Here is a 19,371-nt window from a genome sequence, read left to right on the forward strand (position 1 = left end):
GACAGGAGTGGGGGGCAGTGGACAGGAGGGGGGGGCAGTGGACAGTGAGACACACACACACACACACACACACACGTCTCAGTTGATGCGCCCTTTCTCAGTTCCGTTTGGCGCCGGAGGTGGGGGAGCGACACCTACCTGTACTTCCGGGTGCCGCCATCGTCTGACTGGGGAGGGGGAGAGGTGATGCCGCTGGGGAGGGGGAGAGGTGATTTGGAGCGGGGAGGGGGAGAGGTGATTTGGAGCGGGGAGGGGGGAGAGGTGATTTGGAGCGGGGAGGGGGAGAGGTGATTTGGAGCGGGGAGGGGGGAGAGGTGATTTGGAGCGGGGAGGGGGGAGAGGTGATTTGGAGCGGGGAGGGGGAGAGGTGATTTGGAGCGGGGAGGGGGAGAGGTGATTTGGAGCGGGGAGGGGGGAGAGGTGATTTGGAGCGGGGAGAGGTGATTTGGAGCGGGGAGGGGGAGAGTTGAGTTTGAGCGCCGCTGGGGAGGGGGAGAGGTGATGCCGCTGGGGAGGGGGAGAGGTGATTTGGAGCGGGGAGGGGGAGAGGTGATTTGGAGCGGGGAGGGGGGAGAGGTGATTTGGAGCGGGGAGGGGGGAGAGGTGATTTGGAGCGGGGAGAGGTGATTTGGAGCGGGGAGGGGGAGAGTTGAGTTTGAGCGCCGCTGGGGAGGGGGAGAGGTGATGCCGCTGGGGAGGGGGAGAGGTGATTTGGAGCGGGGAGGGGGAGAGGTGATTTGGAGCGGGGAGGGGGGAGAGGTGATTTGGAGCAGGGAGGGGGAGAGGTGATTTGGAGCGGGGAGGGGGGAGAGGTGATTTGGAGCGGGGAGGGGGGAGAGGTGATTTGGAGCGGGGAGAGGTGATTTGGAGCGGGGAGGGGGAGAGGTGATGCCACTGGGGAGGGGGAGAGGTGATGCCGCTGGGGAGGGGGAGAGGTGATGCCGCTGGGGAGGGGGAGAGGTGATGCCGCTGGGGAGGGGGAGAGGTGATGCCGCTGGGGAGGGGGGAGAGGTGATTTGGAGCGGGGAGGGGGGAGAGAGGTGTGTGTGTGTGTGTGTGTTTTTTTTTTTTTTTTTGGACCTTTGGCCCGTCACTCCGCCTCAGGTCAATGAGAGGTGTGGGGGGCGGGCCAAGGGGGTGGTGTGAGTGTGTGAGGCCAATGAGAGGTGTGCGGGGGCGGGCGGGCCAAGGGACCAATGAGATTGCCCCTAGGGACACCGGACATCCAGGCAGGCAAACATACAGTGCTTTCACTAATATAGTATAAGATATATATATATATATATATATATATATATATATATATATATATATATATATACATACACACGCACGCACGCACACACACACACACACACACACACACACACACATACTGTATATATATGTAACCATGTCCCCTCTGGTCCCCCAGTTCAGCTGCGTTCCCCCTCCTCTTACCACCAGTGCAGGGAGGTTGATGCCGGGCGAGCGGGTCGCCGGAGACTCGCGGCGAATTCTGCCGCAGTGCGCCGTTATAACAGTAGTGTGAGTATAGCAACGGCCATCAGGAATTAGTGCCACAAGGGGAACTACAAGCCCCAGCAGCCCCTGGGGCAAAGACCACATGGGGGACTCTAGCCAATAGGGCTGCAGGATTCTCTGAAGCACGAAGTAGTTACATTTGGCGCTCTAGGGAAGCCATGCCAGTTGGAAGCAGGACAGCAGGGGATAGGTAAGGTACAGGGAGCAGTGCTCAGCTGGATTAGGCCAGAACACCCCCCTTAGGTCCCAGCTAGACCCCTCCCCACTAGTTTGTGTGTTGAAGGGCAGGCCCCAAGGCAGGGACACTTCCCTTAGTACACTAGTGTTAGCTAGCCCAGCGGTGACGAACCCACGCGGTGTGCGCGGCCTACATCTGTGACCAAACCAGGTCATACACTCAGAGACTATCTTAAGGTGGGACGCTCCGGCTGGAGGCCTCCCCACATCGAGGCGGATCTTCGGTGGAACAGATGGATCGGTTGCCTGTTATTACCCAGCGGCATCCGGGTGCTGGAGCCCCAAGAAGGTATCACTACAAGTGCACCAACACGTCTTGTGGCAGCGCTGCTACACACGTGGGGTGGGTGTGGCTATTAAAGCCTGGACACTGGGACACTGGTGCCCCTGCACCCAAGTACTGTGGGGATATTCCGCGGGTCGGTATCCGATATACTGTATGTTTTGTTGTTATGTTTATAAGCATTGTTCAGTAAATACTGTTGCCTATAACCTGTGTGTCATTACTGCACATATTGTCTGGGGAGGGGCCATCCTACTGCGTAAGGGTCCCTCTCAGGTGGAGGCGCTGTTAGTAGATATTGATATACACAACCCCGGCTCCCAATAGTGGAGGATGAGGCCTCCTGTTTGCCGCGCATTTATTAGCAGCACACGTAGTTGCCCTGACAGAGGAAAGGGGGCTACATTTAGAGGCGTTGCTGAGATTCAGACCTGGGGTGCCCGCGAATCTTAGTACCAAATTAAAGAGAACATGTTTGTACCGACCAAACTAGAGGTCCGTGACTGGGCCTTGGGGTTCATGAGAGTCCACGCCATGTGCTCGCCGTGGGAGACATTCCCGCCAATACGCCCACGCATGAGATCTGCAAGCATCTCTACCAACTCCCGGCCTAGCCAACGCACGGATCTTAGGTAACAAGTATGACACTACACACCGGTGGAGTATAGTCCTAGCAGCCGCCAGTCATGACCTATGTGATGAAGGCGCCCCAAGAGCCCTGTATTTACCAGAAGCCCGTCCACGGGCTGTCCAGTGATTTACCCTGCCCTACCCGCCATACCTGAGACATCTACCCCGGGACTTCCTGTGGGCACACCCTATCAGGCTGAACTCATACGTACCCCTTGCCCACCTTGGAGGGGCAGCACTTCGGTTGCAAGTTCACCCATACCCCAGGTGGCCATTACTTCCAGTACTATGCTTAAGACCTCCATAAGGCCGAAACTCACCGGCCGCCAGCTTCCCCCAGTCGGGGTGAGAGTAGTCTTGCGCAGGCCCTTAGCCCGAGACCCGAATATCACAGTAGTCTGCCGACTAATGGATCCGCCGGGAAAGTACCTCTACCTCAACTGGTAGAAGCCATAACGCAGTTTGCTCACAGTCACCAGTACCGCTGACTAAAAACCTTCTCCGGGGTACGACCAACACCACTGGGTGAAAACACGTTCGACGAATGGCGTGACTATGCGGAACAAGTACTGCCCGGGTGGATGTGCTCCAACACAATAAAAAGGTAACGGATAGTCGAGTGCCTGCGGCCCCCGGCCGCCAACATCATGCGATTATATAATGAATGGCACACCAACGCGGAGGCTCAAGATCTGATACGAGCCTTGACCCAGACTTATGGCAAAAAGGACGACCCAGTAGCTCTATTGGCCCATTTCCATGCCCTCAAACAGAAAGAAAATGAGGAATTGTCTGAGTGCCTCCAGCGGTTGCAGCTAGCCCTGTGGAACCTGCTCCAAAAAGGGATCATCCGGATGCCGGACCTGGACATCTACAGGACCCAACAATTCCTGCAGGAGTTTCCGTCAACCATCCCCTAGTGGCCCGCATCTGCTGCAACCTCTCTACAGAGAACCCTCCCAGTTATGAGGACCTCATAGAACGAATCAAAGATCAGGAGACAGATCTACGACTCGCGCCAAAGAGTCCCGCAAGGATGAGTCCAAGGTGCCTTCGGCCCCGAAGGCCAAGGAAACGGAAAGCAAAGAGGATAACCCGCCTTCAAGGATGCTGGCCTCCATGCCCTGGATGCCCCAAAGAACGACCTCTGCTTCCCGTGGCGGTACCAGCCGAAACAACCGTTGTTACACCTGCGACCAGAAAGGGCATTTCGCCAAAGATTGCCCCAAGTCCAAGACTTCCACTCCGGGGCCTATAACTTTCATGGTATAGATAACCGAACCACCCGCTACGGCCCTTGGAAGTGCTCCAGTGGTCGATGCCGAAGAAGTTCCCCAACCTGACGTTTACGGGCGAGTGGGACCGGCGGCGATAATACGCTTACTGGTGAAAGGAATCTACTCATCTGCCCTACTGGACACGGGATCCCAGGTGACGATAATCTACTGCCCCTTTTATGATTCCCATCTCAAACATCTGCCTATGCAGTCCACTGAGAAGATGAGGCTGTGGGGTCTCAGCAAAGAAGACTACCCCATCGACAGTGTAGTTAGGGTGCGGCTGGATATACCCCAGCTGAACGCAAACAAGACTCATCCCATGGACATGGAGGTAGGTGTGATAGAGCTGTAGTGACAAGGGGGCAGAGAGAAGACAGGCCAGAGCAGAGCATAGAGAACGACTAATAGTTATAGAGATTAAAACTGTTATACCGGGAGAATCAGAAGAGAGGACTGGTGCATGAAAACTGGAGAAAGGTGAATGAAGTAAAAATAATATCTTTTTTTAGTGAATGGGGAGTTTAATACAGAGCCAACAGGGTGTCTTCTTCAGGAGAAAAAACAGACTGATAGAGAAGAGAGTGAGTTTATCCTCGCAACAGCATTTGAAATAGATTGAAGGGCATGAAGCTTCCAGGGACGGAGGCCATTAATGAGAAAGTTTCAGTAGTCCATACCGGAGAGAATAGAGATACTGTAAACTTCCATCTGATGTGGTCAATGTCAACACAAACCTATTATAAAAGATACCCATGTAAAAGACTTTGGGGCATTTTTCCTAAGCAGTGCTCTGTCTTAACACACATTCCCAGAGGGAGGCACCATGGGACCAGGCAGGTCTCAGTCCAGGGACACAATTAGAATAGCCTTGTGATTCTGTATTGCATAAGCAAGTTTACTTTGCATCACCTATCAAAACTAGGCACATTAGAATTATGGCTGAGTTCCAGCTTCCATTGCACTAGGATCACAGGAGGTGGGATCAAAAGATATTTAAACCTCAATGCTATACTAATTTGTCATTCACTGGCCAGGCAGAACCAGCACCAGCGTTGTGGTCACATCGACTCTGCTCCCTCTCTGTAGATCTTTACCTTGAGAAAAGCTTAGTCATGTAACCCTAACTGTTGTCAGTGGGCCCTAGGTCGACCTTCTGGACAATCACTGTTCAAAGAACATTACGTAAAGCTGCATCTGCCGCCCATGGTTGAAAAGTGAAAAGAAGGTAAGTACCTGCATATTTTCTATTTTTTACAACTTTTCCCAAGAAGGTATTGATCTTTACATTAATGAAGGTACAAAAAGCCCAGAAGCATCCCCATTCAAGTCAATAGTACTGTAGTTTTTTAGACTTGAATTATTATTCAGTTTTGAATGATCTCTCTTCAAACTACATCTAAAAATGAGAACACACCTGTAATGTACATTTGTCACATACTCTATAAGTAATTTACACACCTGTAATGTACATTTGTCACATACTCTAGAAGTAATTTACACACCTGTATTGTACATTTGTCCCATACTATATACTGTAAGTAATTTACACACTTGTAATGTACATTTGTCACATACTCTATAAGTAATTTACACACCTGTAATGCACATTTTTACCTACTCTATAAGTAATTTACACACCTGTATTGTACATTTGTCACATACTCTAGAAGTAATTTACACACCTGTATTGTACATTTGTCCCATACTATATACTGTAAGTAATTTACACACTTGTAATGTACATTTGTCACATACTCTATAAGTAATTTACACACCTGCAATGTACATTTGACACATACTCTATAAGTAATGTACACACCTGTAATGTACATTTGTCACATACTCTATAAATAATGGACACACCTGTAATGCACATTTTTACCTACTCTATAAGTAATGTATACACCTGTAATGTACATTTGTCACATGTACTGTAAGTAATTTACACACCTGTAATGTATGTTTGTTACATATGATATGAGTCATTTATCAGGTTTGAACTGAACAGCTTCAAAAAGTGACACCGTCATTGTTCACACTTTAATACTGATCCCCATTAGTATATGAACTCTTAGATAACTTTACAATAATCAACTGAATTACTGTACATCAGAGAAGGGACCAACCTGAAAGCAGGGTAGATTTAAACAGAGAGCAGGAAGATAACTGGGATACAGAGTTAATCTCAGTTAAAGGTTTTATCTGTTGGTGATGATGCCAAACAAACCACCTTTATGGCCAGATAATTTATATAGGAACATTGAAACAGATTAAATGTAATTGCATTGAAAAACGAAGGTACATTCTTTCAGTTTAGCATTTCTTGAATTTAGATAGATAAATTACCCTCATTGTGAAAAATGAATAAGTACAGTATGTATTGGTTACAGGAGGCTAAATTAAAGCGCTTTAATTTAACAGTAGGCTCTACATATTAGTCACTTAAAATATGAACTTTCATGCTCCATATTACAAATATATAGACGTTTCTAAAAACATTTGTATAAACCACATATTTACATTATTTGTGGCATCAGGTTTGGCGGTGTTACTATAATCCAATGTGAATCAATTTACAGCAAGTTGTACACACAATGTATCTGTAAAAAAACATGTGTGGGGAAGGGCAAGTCATTGCTGTACTTGGTTAAGGGTTATTATGTATATTACAGTGGTTACTCTGACCATTTGGTTTCACAACGCCACTTTCCAGGCTAAAAGGGTGTGCAAAGGGAAGGGTGTTCATTACTGACGTCTTCTTAGAGAGTATAAAACTCGAGTCTGATCAATGAGAATGTATGTTACAGTTTGTTCTGGTGAAGGTCTCAGTATGATGTAAATTTTGCTAATAAATATGTACATTTTTCTTTACTAATATTTTTTTTCCCTTTGCCCTTTCCCATACATTGTGCTGCTTTGTGTACTTGGCTGTACAGTATACACAGGCTTCATTACCCCTACTGTACCTTGTTGTATTGAACCTTCCATTTTTTGTGGCCATATCTAATCTATTTGTGAGTGTGCAGGGATAAAGATATCACTGAAAGCTATAATAGCGCACAGTATTTATTGTGACCCATGTGTAAGTATCATTTTAATACTTTTAATCAGAAGCAAATACAATTCTTATCAGGGCTTAACATCATTCCATATAGTCTAAACCAGGGGTGCTCCACTCCAGTCTCAAGCCCCCCCACCGCCCCCCAACAGGTCAGATTTTCAGGATATCCCCGCTTCAGCATAGGTGGCTCAATCAGATCGAGCCACCTGTGCTGAAGCGGGGATATCCTGGAAACATGACCTGTCGGGGGGCTTGAAGACTGGAGTTGAGCACCCCTGGTCTGAGCTGTTTTTTTTGGTAACTATCCTTTTTGCTCTCCTTGCAGGTACACTGCAGATTAGCAGGGCACCTAATCCTAAAGGTAACGCCTAAGCAACTTGTTTCCAAATATCACAATCAAGAAGCTTTCCCATCACAATTCTCGATACCGACGTGACAAGTTTTAAGGTATAAACGGAATGTGCAGCACTGACTTAAATGAATGTACAATGTTAGTGTCACGTTCATATTAGCCTTCCAGATATGATTGACTTCCAGTTTTGTTTAGCATATTTGTATACAGCACATACTGTACCATCCAACACTTGCTTCAAAAAAGTGTCCTATTGATGCAAGTTGCTAAACACTGTAGCAATACTAATTCATTTATTTTATACAGCGCTTTTCTCCAAATGGGACCCAAAGTGCTTCACAATAACAGTGTAGTGCATTGTATGCAGCACATGGGAATGTTACAGACAGTCGCTGCCCAGATGAGTTTACAATCTGTGTTTTTGGTGCCTGGGGCACAGGGAGATAAAGTGACTTGCCCAAGGTCAAAAGGAGCCGACACCGGGATTTGAACCGGGTTCCCCTGATTGATTGTTCTCAGTCAGACTCAATGAGCCACTCCTTCAGCACTACTCAATACAATGATACTATGATTGATGATGATACAAAGCATCACTTATGCACCTTTCCTTGATAACATATTGTAGGTGTGTAACTCCTAACTTTCCACAGGCCACTGAGTCTTAGTAGTTATCTTTCCAATCATTTAAATAGTGCATTACAGTAAATATGATTTAAAAAAAATAAAATAAAGCTAAAATGGGGACGAAGTGGTGTCTTAGCTCCCACCAATGTTCTTCTGTTTTTATATACATATCAACTTACTGTATATAGAAGAGTAAACAATTATTGGTGCCATCAGTAGTATGGAGTGATAATTTTTATTGCTTTTATAATTTTGCACTTCTTAGTCTGCCGTCATATATTGGAGTTTCCTTTGAGTCTTTTTGTGTCTATCTTTCAGAAAACATGCAGCTCTCATGAACATGGTGAATAGAACCCTGGTGACGGAGTTTGTTATTCTGGGGTTTTCTAGCAGCAGGGAGCTTCAGGTGGTCTACTTTGTTGTCTTCTTGGTAATGTATATTCTGACATTAACCCAGCATGCGGTTATCATTGTGGTCATACACTTGGACTATCGCCTCCATACCCCTATGTACTTCTTCCTCGTCAACCTCTCATTTCTGGAGATTGCCTATGTCACTGTCACTGTCCCCAAGATGTTGGCCAACTTCCTATCAGAGACAAAGACAATCTCAATTAACGGATGCTTTGCCCAGTCGCACATTTTCTTCTTTCTAGGTACCACTGAATGCTTCCTGTTGACTGCAATGGCATATGATCGCTATCTAGCGATCTGTAATCCTCTACATTATAATGGACTTATGGACAGATGGGCTTGTATTAAATTTGCGGGGGGCTGCTGGCTGGGTGGTTCTCTGGCACCAATTTTGCCATCCACATTCATATTTCGCCTTCCTTTCTGCGGCTCTAATGTCATCGACCATTTCTTCTGTGACTCTCCCCCACTGCTGAAACTCTCATGCCAAAGCATCGACACTATTGAGGTGATTGTCTTTATATTAGGCTCCTTAATTCTCCTAACTTCATTCTTGCTGACCATGGTCTCTTACATCAATATCATCTCTACTATACTGAAGATCCCTACGGCCGATGGACGTCAGAAGGCGTTTTCCACCTGTGCTTCCCACCTCACCATAGTCATTATATTCTATGGCACCACCATGTTCACATATGTCAGACCCAGGACCCTCAATGCTTTTGATACCAACAAGGTTATGTCCGTCATGTACTCTGTAGTCACCCCAATGATCAATCCCATTATCTACAGTTTAAGAAACAATGATATCAGACAAGCAGTGAAGAAAGTTGTGGGTAGAAAATAAATTAGTAACTAAATGCACGTAAATCCTACTTTATAACAATGATCAAAAACGTCAATTATTTGTTTAGTAAGCCGTAAGTTTTTGTGTTAACAAAGTAAAATGTACAAGCCTGTGTGCATAACTGTTGAACATCCACTTCTAGTTGGTATATTTCGAAGATGCAAAATCCATTACTATTCACTGCCAATGAATCCCAGTTTATTGGGAGGACAGAGAGCTGGCTGTGACCTTGGAGTCATATCTCATCTACACAGGAGCTGGAAACAGGTGTATCTTAAATCTCTTGGGGGGAATTCTCCTTACTGACATCAGTCATCCCAATCTACCTTTAAGCAGTTGAAGTACATTGCCAGAAGCTGAACTATTTGTATATTTTACTTCTTTGCAACCATAATCATCTACTATTTCCTTCTGAAGAGAGAATACATATAGTCAAACACTCACATTGATACTATAACGCATTGACTATTGATCTTTTCTAGGGGAATTGTGTTACCATTATTTTTACATTGCTCAATTCTAATCCTACAAAGTCTTCCTACCTTGTAAAGTAGGCAAAATGCCGAGATGCAGCGACGCACCCCCATCCACTCAATTAGAAAAAGAGGGTGACAAAATTTTGTTAAAAATAACCATACTTCATTCATTTATTGTTCTAAGAAGTTTTTACACGAATATATGGAGTTCAAGAAATTTTTGGAGCCCCAGGTATCCTGTTGCTGGACTATATCTACCTTGCAAAGCATACAGTACTGCTGAAGTCCACTGCCCATTCTAGAAAGACTGACATACTCTTAATTTTGGATCTGGATGTACAGTAACCTTCATCCTTTTAAGTTTGATTGTCAGAGTCAGTAAGAAGCGTTACCAAGACACTCAGATCATGCAGAAATATGCCTGGTCTAGGGATTCCATGCTCCCTCTTTGTTTTATCCCTCTCCTCACTCATGCTATAGACTGTAATTTAAAAAAAAAATGATCTTCATTGGGACCTAGCGTACAGTACATGTATCTAACAACTAACCTGCAGGAACAAGGATAGAAAAAAACGGAGCACTATCCAATGAGATAAGGATCCAGTGGGGTTCATCTCATATAAAAGTGTGAAAGCGTAGAAATAAAATCAATGAGTCAAGGGTTCAAAGTATCAACGTGAGTTTATCTGCACCAAGGTACAATTGAGAGAGAATTCAAAAATGAACTCATGCCTCTGAAAACATATTGCTTGGTATCACATTTTTATATATTTCAAAATGAGTAATACGCCCTTTAAGGGGGGTGGCTTAGAGATAAATAACAATATGATGACTTATACAAAAATACATATTGATACATAAATATGCTTCATACGCTATATTCTTATCCTATAATTTACCATAATGTGGCCCTCTTGACCTTCTGACTTTAAGGAGTAACCCTGTTTAGCTCTCTGTGTGTACTGTATCTGTCAGATAACAGAACCTAAGGTCAGCAGAAATATCTAAGGCAGGAAAAACCTCTTACGAATGTAATTTCAATTTCTTTCATGACTCGTAAGAATTACACAAGGGCAAGTTACAGCTAGGAGCGATACACTGCAGGATCTCAATCATCCACAAATCATATGCAAATATACATACATTTAAACACTCAAAATGGCTACTGCGCCAAAATGGAGGTGATGATAGTCTGTCTTCATATAGCCTGAGCCACACACATTATCTCAATCTTCACAAAAGACTTTATTGGGTCATACAGTACAAAAAAAAGAACCCCTAAAGAGGTAGGGGAAACACACAACACGTTTCACGCCAGGAGCGTTTCATCATAACCTGTTAGACCTGAATGCTACTGTAAATCACTGTCATGTATAATGTTATAAAACCATAAATTGAAGACTCGCGATTCTCAACTACACCATGTAGAAAAATATGTCTCCTGCGGACCTAAGCATGTTACATAAAACACATAAACTTGAGGGTGATGATAAAGAGAATAAGAGAGAAGTTCTTAAAATGTCAGATGTGTCTTCAATTTCTGATTCTAATCTAGAACATGTAACTACTCCAAAGGAAAATGCAGCAGCGGAGCAGCTTCTACCCACTATTACTTCAATACCGAATCAAAACATTGCAGAATTCAAATGTGATTTAGCTGGGATTGCAAAACATACAGCTGATCATACAACCAGAATTTCTAATGAAGAATCCCCTACTCAAGCCTTAATAATTGATGAGTTGAAAAGACAAAATGCTCACCTTGCGATGAAAGTACACAATCTGGACAGCTCCAGACAGAACAATAGTCACATTGTGGGAATTACACTTTCCTATGTATCTACAACACTTCCAAAACCACCGAAGACGGAGGAAAACCGTTTACTCGTAAAAACCGAAAGGGCGCATAGAATTGGCCTAGAAAGGATTCATCTCTACAAAACGCCACGATCCAGATCATTTTTGGCAAAAGTTCTACATTTTCCAGATAAGGTGGTGATGCTACAGGCCTATATGAAATTAAGAGACCAGCGCACTAGGAGAATACATTTCTCCTCTTTCAAAGGTTTTTCAGCAGATTGGAGCAAAAAACTTAGAGAATTTACCTCAGTTTGCTCCGCATTGGTTAGGAAGGAATCACAGTTTCCTGAGTGTACCCGCCTATTCTCAAAGTATCTGCTGAAGAGGACGCTGTATCACTTGAGCCTCCAGAGGAAGCACAACGTCTTGTTGAAGATCAGGTGCCGGAGGGAGAATTTACCTGAATGAAGATTCCTGAATTACTACGTGACGAAGACAGACTGCTAGAAAATAAATAAATAAAATATGCAGAGGAATGACTGAATTAAAATGAAAATGCTATCATTTTGCTATATATTACGATTCTTATAGAATGCATTGTATAATCTAAATGTATTTCTATGTTCATTAGGTTCCTGTTCCTCAGTACAAATGGCGTACTGAGGTATTTTTTGGTCATCCCCATAATTTGGTTTGCCCCCTTGCTGTGATTTGCATGAGTAGAATAACATTCTTAAATGTGGGAGGAACCAATTCTCCTGCCAAGAGACACCAAATTCTCTCATCTGGAAAGATTGGGCACAGTTATAGAGGACTATTCTGTTAGCTCCGAAGTGTGTAAAACTTCTTCTAAAGTGCACTTTAGAAGTGGATTGGCATGCTTTGCTTTTCTGTATGCCCTAATCACATGCCCAAACCCTGACTAAATGGCTATTTTAGAAGCAGTTTCACTCTTGCTCTGATAATCCGATCGGTTTGTTAAAAAAAGGCCTCCAACTCACATTTTTTTGCACACAACTGCTATTCTCGTAGCTCCGTTATGCAAATCCCTTCTAAAAACGTGGATATTTTTTAACACCACCTAAAGCAGGGGTGCGCAAACTGGGGGGTGCAAGATTTTGTAGGGGCGGGGGGGGCGGGCGAAGAGTGAAGTAGAGTGGTAATAGATGTAGGTGGGGGGAGATGATGGGGGCGGGGAAAAAATTGCAGTCAGTTTATGATCTTATACTACTATGCTGATTTATTTAAAAACAAACCTAAAACATTTGTCATGTTTTACTGGTTTAAAAATGTTATACCGATTAATTAAAAAAAGTTATGTGATTTGGATTACATCAGGCAAGGGGGGCCCGACTAATATCACGGATGAAATCGGGGGCTCGTTGTAAAAAGTTTGCTCACCCCTGACATAAAGAGTGGCGAAATTGGTATTGCGAGTTACATCCGCTTTCTCAAAGTATAAAAAATATCGATCAATATGCAAACCAAAGAAAGATATCAAATATGGACAAGGGAATTAGATATGCTGCTACAAGATAATAATTGATTACACAGGGCGAATCCAGCGCAAGGTACTCTCAGTGGTATATGAAAAAAAGGAACAAAGCATACAATAGTAAAGACGTACTAGAAGCAAAGATCTTAAATAAATCCAACGTCCAAATGCCTACTCACATTGGGTAGGTCAAATCAAGCGTGTCTCAGATAAATCTGGTATATGGTAGGAGATGGTGGTAGATTTAGGCTGGACGTTCCATGGGTATAAAAGAGAGATGTGCACGGTGCAGATCAATTTATATTAAAAAGACATAAGCAGTGAGCTACAGGCAACTCACGTGCTCCCAGTAAGGTAAAAGCAGTTTGACGACTCTGGGTCCTGTAGTGGCGGAGATCTGTTCAGTCCCTCAGGCAGGAAGATGTTAACCGGCTTCTTTCCGTCTTTCTGGCTCCACGGCGCTTCCGGGTTGTGTACACAGGCTACGTTCAATGGCAGGGGCAGAGACAGGAGAGAGCTCACCGGTTCAGCAGCAGCAGGGGACTCACAACGAACGGCGTATACCACAGCAGGCAGGAAAAGGACCACCCTACGCGTTTCACTTGATCCAGGTGTGAGCTTCCTCAGGGGTGTAATGATCAATACACTCGTAGCTGTTTCTCTCATGAGTATAGTTCATAGATTAAGATTTAGGAAACAAGAACTTAAATTAGCTTAATATGCTGGTGACCCAATGTACTAGTTTTTTGTTCAAATTTCGTTGATAGTGCAAGAATTGACTAAGTTTCAGTCTCTTGGGATACAAAATACTTTTCTCTAAATTCAACATTTTCTGGCTAAACAGGGAACAGGACAAACCCCAAAATATAATTTTGACAATTTAAATCAATATCAGTCTCTGGTATATGTGCTTTCATTTAAATGGTCTCTTTCCCAAAGCGAATTTATTTATTACAACTGTTATCTCTACTTTTAAGAAAAAAAGACATTCCCAGGATTCGCAAGAGATTCCCCATTTTATTTGGAATAATAAAAAACATAAAATTAGCATATTTACGTTACAAATGATTCAAGAGGATGGTTTAAACGCACACTTCAAACTCCGCCTGATTAACTAGATACAGTATTGCAGAGATTGGATTATTGATCAATCAGAATTTGTAAATCTTGAAATGGAAAGTCAATTAATCGGCCTGTATTATATCAGATCAGCTGGTAGGTCCCATATTTGAACAGCTTAAAGCCCCATTTCAATTACCTAATAACCACTTTTTTTTATAAGTCCAATGCTATGTAAACTCGTTGCTTAAAGCTGCAGACCAATCAATATCCTATGTGTATTTAAAAAACAAAAAAACAGTTATGTACTATGAGAAAATACTTGTAGCATTTTTAAAAAACAACTCTGAATGACATTTGTAATGTATTATAATATAACAAGCCTTTTTTTTCTATAGCAACCATTTACAAAGTCACACTGACTGCAGAATTCACGTCTGCAGTCATTTAGTAAACCCCGGAGCCGAATCTTCACGATCAATCGCAGGAGAACAGATCGATCGGCAACTTATCTAATTACTTATCATTGTGTGGATTGTATTGATGCACATTTACATTAATTTTTTGGAAACGGCAGCTTGGACTGCTGCTTTAATATGAACTCACAATTGTTTATGACTAATCCATTGGAATCTAATATGAAAGCTTCATTGCAACTTGGTTTCACACCTAAAGTGACTATTTCTATTCCTGTAGTGGAACTACAAACTAACCCGCATTGGATACCCTTATTGAGTAAATGGCAAGTGGCTTTTCCTGACCTGATCTGGAAATCCTAATTCCTGGCTTTCCAAGTGTTCAATCCCTTAATTTGACAGAGCTGCTGTTTATATGAATGTAAACGTACATTTCTAGCGCCAAGACAGTTAAATAAATTCAACCACCACGTTTAGGTGTTGAAATGTTGTTCTGAAGATGGTAACATTGCCCATTGTACATGGTATTGTTGAAGGAAAGTGAAAACAATTCTGTGTGAATAAAATGTTACATCTTAAACTCCCTTCTAAGTACGAAGCAATACTTTTTGGCTATTTAGATGATTGAAAGAGAATGGTTATTGAATTACCACAACAAGCAGGTACAGGGTGGTGGCTTTGCCAGCGCGCACATCCATTCTGGTGCCTTGTGTACAGCAAGAGCAGAAGGCTCCAGACACTCGGACTTTCTGATGTCCTATGATAGTCCTAATGATGTCTACTCACACACTAGGATGACCACCTTGCTTAATATTTCTGGATCCCATTAGGTTTAGGTACAAACCACACTGAACTCTAAAGAAAAGAATTCCTACAAAACGTGCCACATGGACCGAGTGTTATGCATTAGATGGTAAAATACTCTTTAGCAGCGAGTCTCAATCATTAGAAGTATCTCTCACGTAAGGCAGCCTTACATTTTTGGAGAGTGTCGGTTATTGGAAAGCATTGGGAACGAATGAGACTCATTAGCAGTCACTTAATTGAAACACGTCTCAATCATCAGAACAGTCTCTTATTTGGTGTAAGAATTACTATTTGAAGTGTCACTCATTAGCAGGCAGTAATTAATAGGAAGTGAGTCTCAAACACTGCAGTATAGTTTCTTATTTGGGGCGAGTCTTGCTCATTAGGCGTGCCCCGCTCTGACTGGAACGCAGACTTAATCATTTCCATTGGAAAGCAGTCCTACATATATTTAACATTAGTGTCAGCATTAACTTCTGCTGATTTTCTTTTTACATTAAACAGTTACTTTTTCCTTCAGCATGCCCCTAATAATTGGCTCACCTCACTAGTAGGGTTGCCAGGTGTCCAGTATTGAACCGGACTGTCTTGTATTTAGACACTGCCCAATTAACATTTTTTAGTTAATACTGGACATGTATTTGTTCGCTATTACCTCTCTGGGCGTGTGACCTGACCGGCTTGGGGGGCCGCGGGATTTCCCTGAGCAGGTAGAGAGCTGGAGGGCTGGGCAGCTTCCGCCATCCTGATTGCTGCTGGGTAATGCAGCCAATCAAGAGGTGCCAGGAGCCTGGGTGTGGGACCAAAGAGAGGAGGAAACAGCATGGAGCAGTAAGAGGGGTGTGTGTGGGTGTCTCAAGCACATCGCACCTTTCACCATTGTGTCCAATATTTTTGGAGAAGCCACCTGGCAACCCTACATGGGGGCCACAAGTCACTCAGGATTTGAGGTTAGCATTATACTAAGCCCCTTTACTTTGCTTAGAAAATACAAGTCTTTATATGTATAGACAGTTATCTTCAGACCACAACAAGCCAAAACCTGCAGAATTATTGTGTAAAGCATAAGGCTGCGCTTACAGTGCCGGTGACTGCGACAGCGCGTCAAAACAAATGCATTGCAGCCATCGCGTGCGCTTATAGTAAGCGTGACGCGACGGCAGCACTATAAGCGTAGCCTAACAAGTTAATCAGGTAAAGGGAGGAAGGTGCTTTTAGTAACAGAGCTGCAGGATCCTCTTACACATGAGTTAAAAAAAAAAAAAGTACTTTTTTGTTGGAAAAAAGAAAACCTCAGAGTACATTACTTTGCCATTGCATACTAATAACATTAATATTTTCACTACAGCATCAGGGGGACCCCTCAGGCTTGACATATAGAGCCATAGAACAGATTCCCCCCCTTTGGAGAGGGGGAGATAGACTTACAAAACAGCAAAAAAGGAGACACTATGGATTTATAAACTAAAGACGCTAGCACCCCAAGGACTTAACATTGACATCGACATTGGGGCTTTTCTTGAATGAAACATGTATATTTAACACACTAATCACGTTTCTCTTCTTCTCTCCCTTCTTCTCTTCTTTCTCCCAATCCCCCTCCCGAATTTTGAACCAGTAACTTCGCAATTGGATGATTCACTTACATTCGCTTAACCATACACAATTACATTATTTTGTAATCTCTATGTTTACGTTCTCTATGTTCACATATGCACCAACGAGTATATGAAATCTATCTGCCTCTGCGTAGCACAGTTAACTTATCACATTGCTTTTGAGTGAGGGCCAATATGATCGTGGGGTCAAATCCCCAATGACATACTAGAAACACACACTAAGAATTCAAGTACCCCACATTTCTCAATTATTGAGCATCATTTTGAATTACTATTACTCTTATTTTGAACTAACATTATAAAAAGAATTTTTTTTCCCCCCCAAATCCAATTCCAGACACCACCAACATTCCCTAAAACTACCAACAAGGGGGAGGCAAGACATATACAAGGATACTTTTTAATACTTTTTAACATTTCACCTAAGCCTGGGTAACACACCAATACTCTTTACCCACATTTGTTATTCTCATTGCAGAATTCTGTACTCTCTCTGTTCGCATATGTGCAAACAAGTACATGAAGTCCATCTGCCTCTGTATAGCACAGCCAACTTATCACTCTGCTTTTAAGTAAGGCCTAATATGATCGTGGAGTCAAATCCCCAATGAACCATACTGAAAATGTATCCAAGTTCCATACATCTTTAAATTACTGATCATTATGTTTGAATTACTGAACTATCACATTTGTAGGAATAATTCTATTCCAATTCTATTCCGGTCACCATTGACATTCTCCAAACTAACCACAAGGGGGAGTCAAGACACACACAGGGATACTTTTTAACATATATCACCTAAACCTGGGTAATACACCATATATATATATATATATTTTTCAGGACAAATAGTCTAAACATATAAGCGATACCATATGGTAGCCCCGATTACACATATATTCATCTATACAATATTTTTATTTACAATACATTTTTATATTCTTATTTTATTTTATATTTTTTTATATATCACTCAAAATCCATCCATCTGAGCATGAGCTTTTTTGCATTTAGTTTAAATGTCACACATCACAGAAGTTCTAAGTGCAAGGGCCACTTTAGGTATGAAATTAATTTGCTGAAGGAATTACTTAGAGGTTTACTTCACAAGTTATTGTGCTGCACCTGTTACCAATTTTAAGAGATTTGTTTAAAGATGTCTGTAGATTGCACAAATTACTAATTGCCTACACCTCGAGCGAGGGAAGGTCTCATAGAACTGATAGAGATCATGTGTGCATGATTATCTACTGTGTATAACATTGTCACTACTTGTAGCATATTTATGTATGTATTTAGAGTTTAGCATTATTGGTCTTTCATATTATTGGGCATTAGTCCAACACCCAACACTCAATAAAGGTCGTTTTTACATTTTATTATTTAATTGTACCAATACCAATTGATGACCAATCCAATCATCAATTAGGTATTTGCCTATAAAGAGGGAAGATACAGGGCATCCGGCAGAACCTGACGAAGCATTACTGCGAAACTAGTTGTTCCCTGCCGGAGCCCATTGATTGAAGGACCCAGCCAGCCTGCTGACATCCGGTAAGACCTCCTCTTCCGGTCCCGCCGTCGGACGCGACCACGGGAGCTGTACTGGTGAGAGGAATATCACCGGACGATCAGGCTGATGCTGGGCTGTTTTAAAGCTGTACCGTGAGTTTATTTTGACTTTGTTTTCTGTACCTAATAAATTCTATTTTTGCTCACTCACCGAGTTCGGCCCTTTTCTTCCTATTTGGGCCCCCGGGAGAGAAGCAACTCACGTACTGCCTCCACCAGGAGGGTGAGAAAGCTATTGTTTTTAGCAGCATTCCGTGAAGGAAAGACTGCACATTAAACTCTGCTAACCAGCCCCATTATCCCCCTTTTACCTCAGATCAACAACAGGCTATATAAACACACCCTGTTAGTCATCCACATATAGCACATATTCTTCTTCTGTTCACAAAAAAACCACACAATTCCATTTAAATTTTATTTAAGGTATTTAAGGATTTTATTTAAGGATTTTCTAATCTATTTTTTAAGCTATTTTAGAATATATTTTTTCATATATTTTTACTTTTAATTACCAAGGTTCTTTAATTCCAAAGAGTTTTAAGCTATTTTAAAAATATATTTTTCATACATTTTAAATTCCAAAGTTCTTTTGGCTGTATTGTACCGTTCGATTACTAAAACACTAATACCGTGTTCCATATCTTCCTATCCTCTTATCTCTACGTTTGAGCAAAATCCCGTGCGCTGACCAACCCTCCACCTCCACTAATAACAGTAACACAGTAAGGTGATTTGGGCCTAGTTTTCCCATAGACCTGTGTTTCCTGCTACCCTGCCCCCAGCTGCTCTGTGTGCTCCTCAGCAGGAACAATACACTGTCACAGCTCTTAGCCCGCCCCATCATGGGAAGTGTAGTTCAACCCCCTCGGTGTCG

At 42.8% G+C, this 19,371-nt stretch overlaps 1 protein-coding gene across 1 annotated transcript; it reads left to right on the top strand.

The window, feature by feature from the left end:
- The first annotated feature begins 8,325 nt into the window (after positions 1 to 8,325).
- LOC142464527 (olfactory receptor 6N1-like) lies at positions 8,326 to 9,252 on the top strand. The gene has a single exon (XM_075567906.1). It carries the CDS (start codon positions 8,326 to 8,328, stop codon positions 9,250 to 9,252), a length of 927 nt encoding a protein of 308 aa, XP_075424021.1.
- Positions 9,253 to 19,371: the final 10,119 nt, after the last annotated feature.

This window comes from Ascaphus truei, chromosome 13, assembly GCF_040206685.1.
Source record: "Ascaphus truei isolate aAscTru1 chromosome 13, aAscTru1.hap1, whole genome shotgun sequence".
Taxonomy (NCBI): domain Eukaryota; kingdom Metazoa; phylum Chordata; class Amphibia; order Anura; family Ascaphidae; genus Ascaphus; species Ascaphus truei.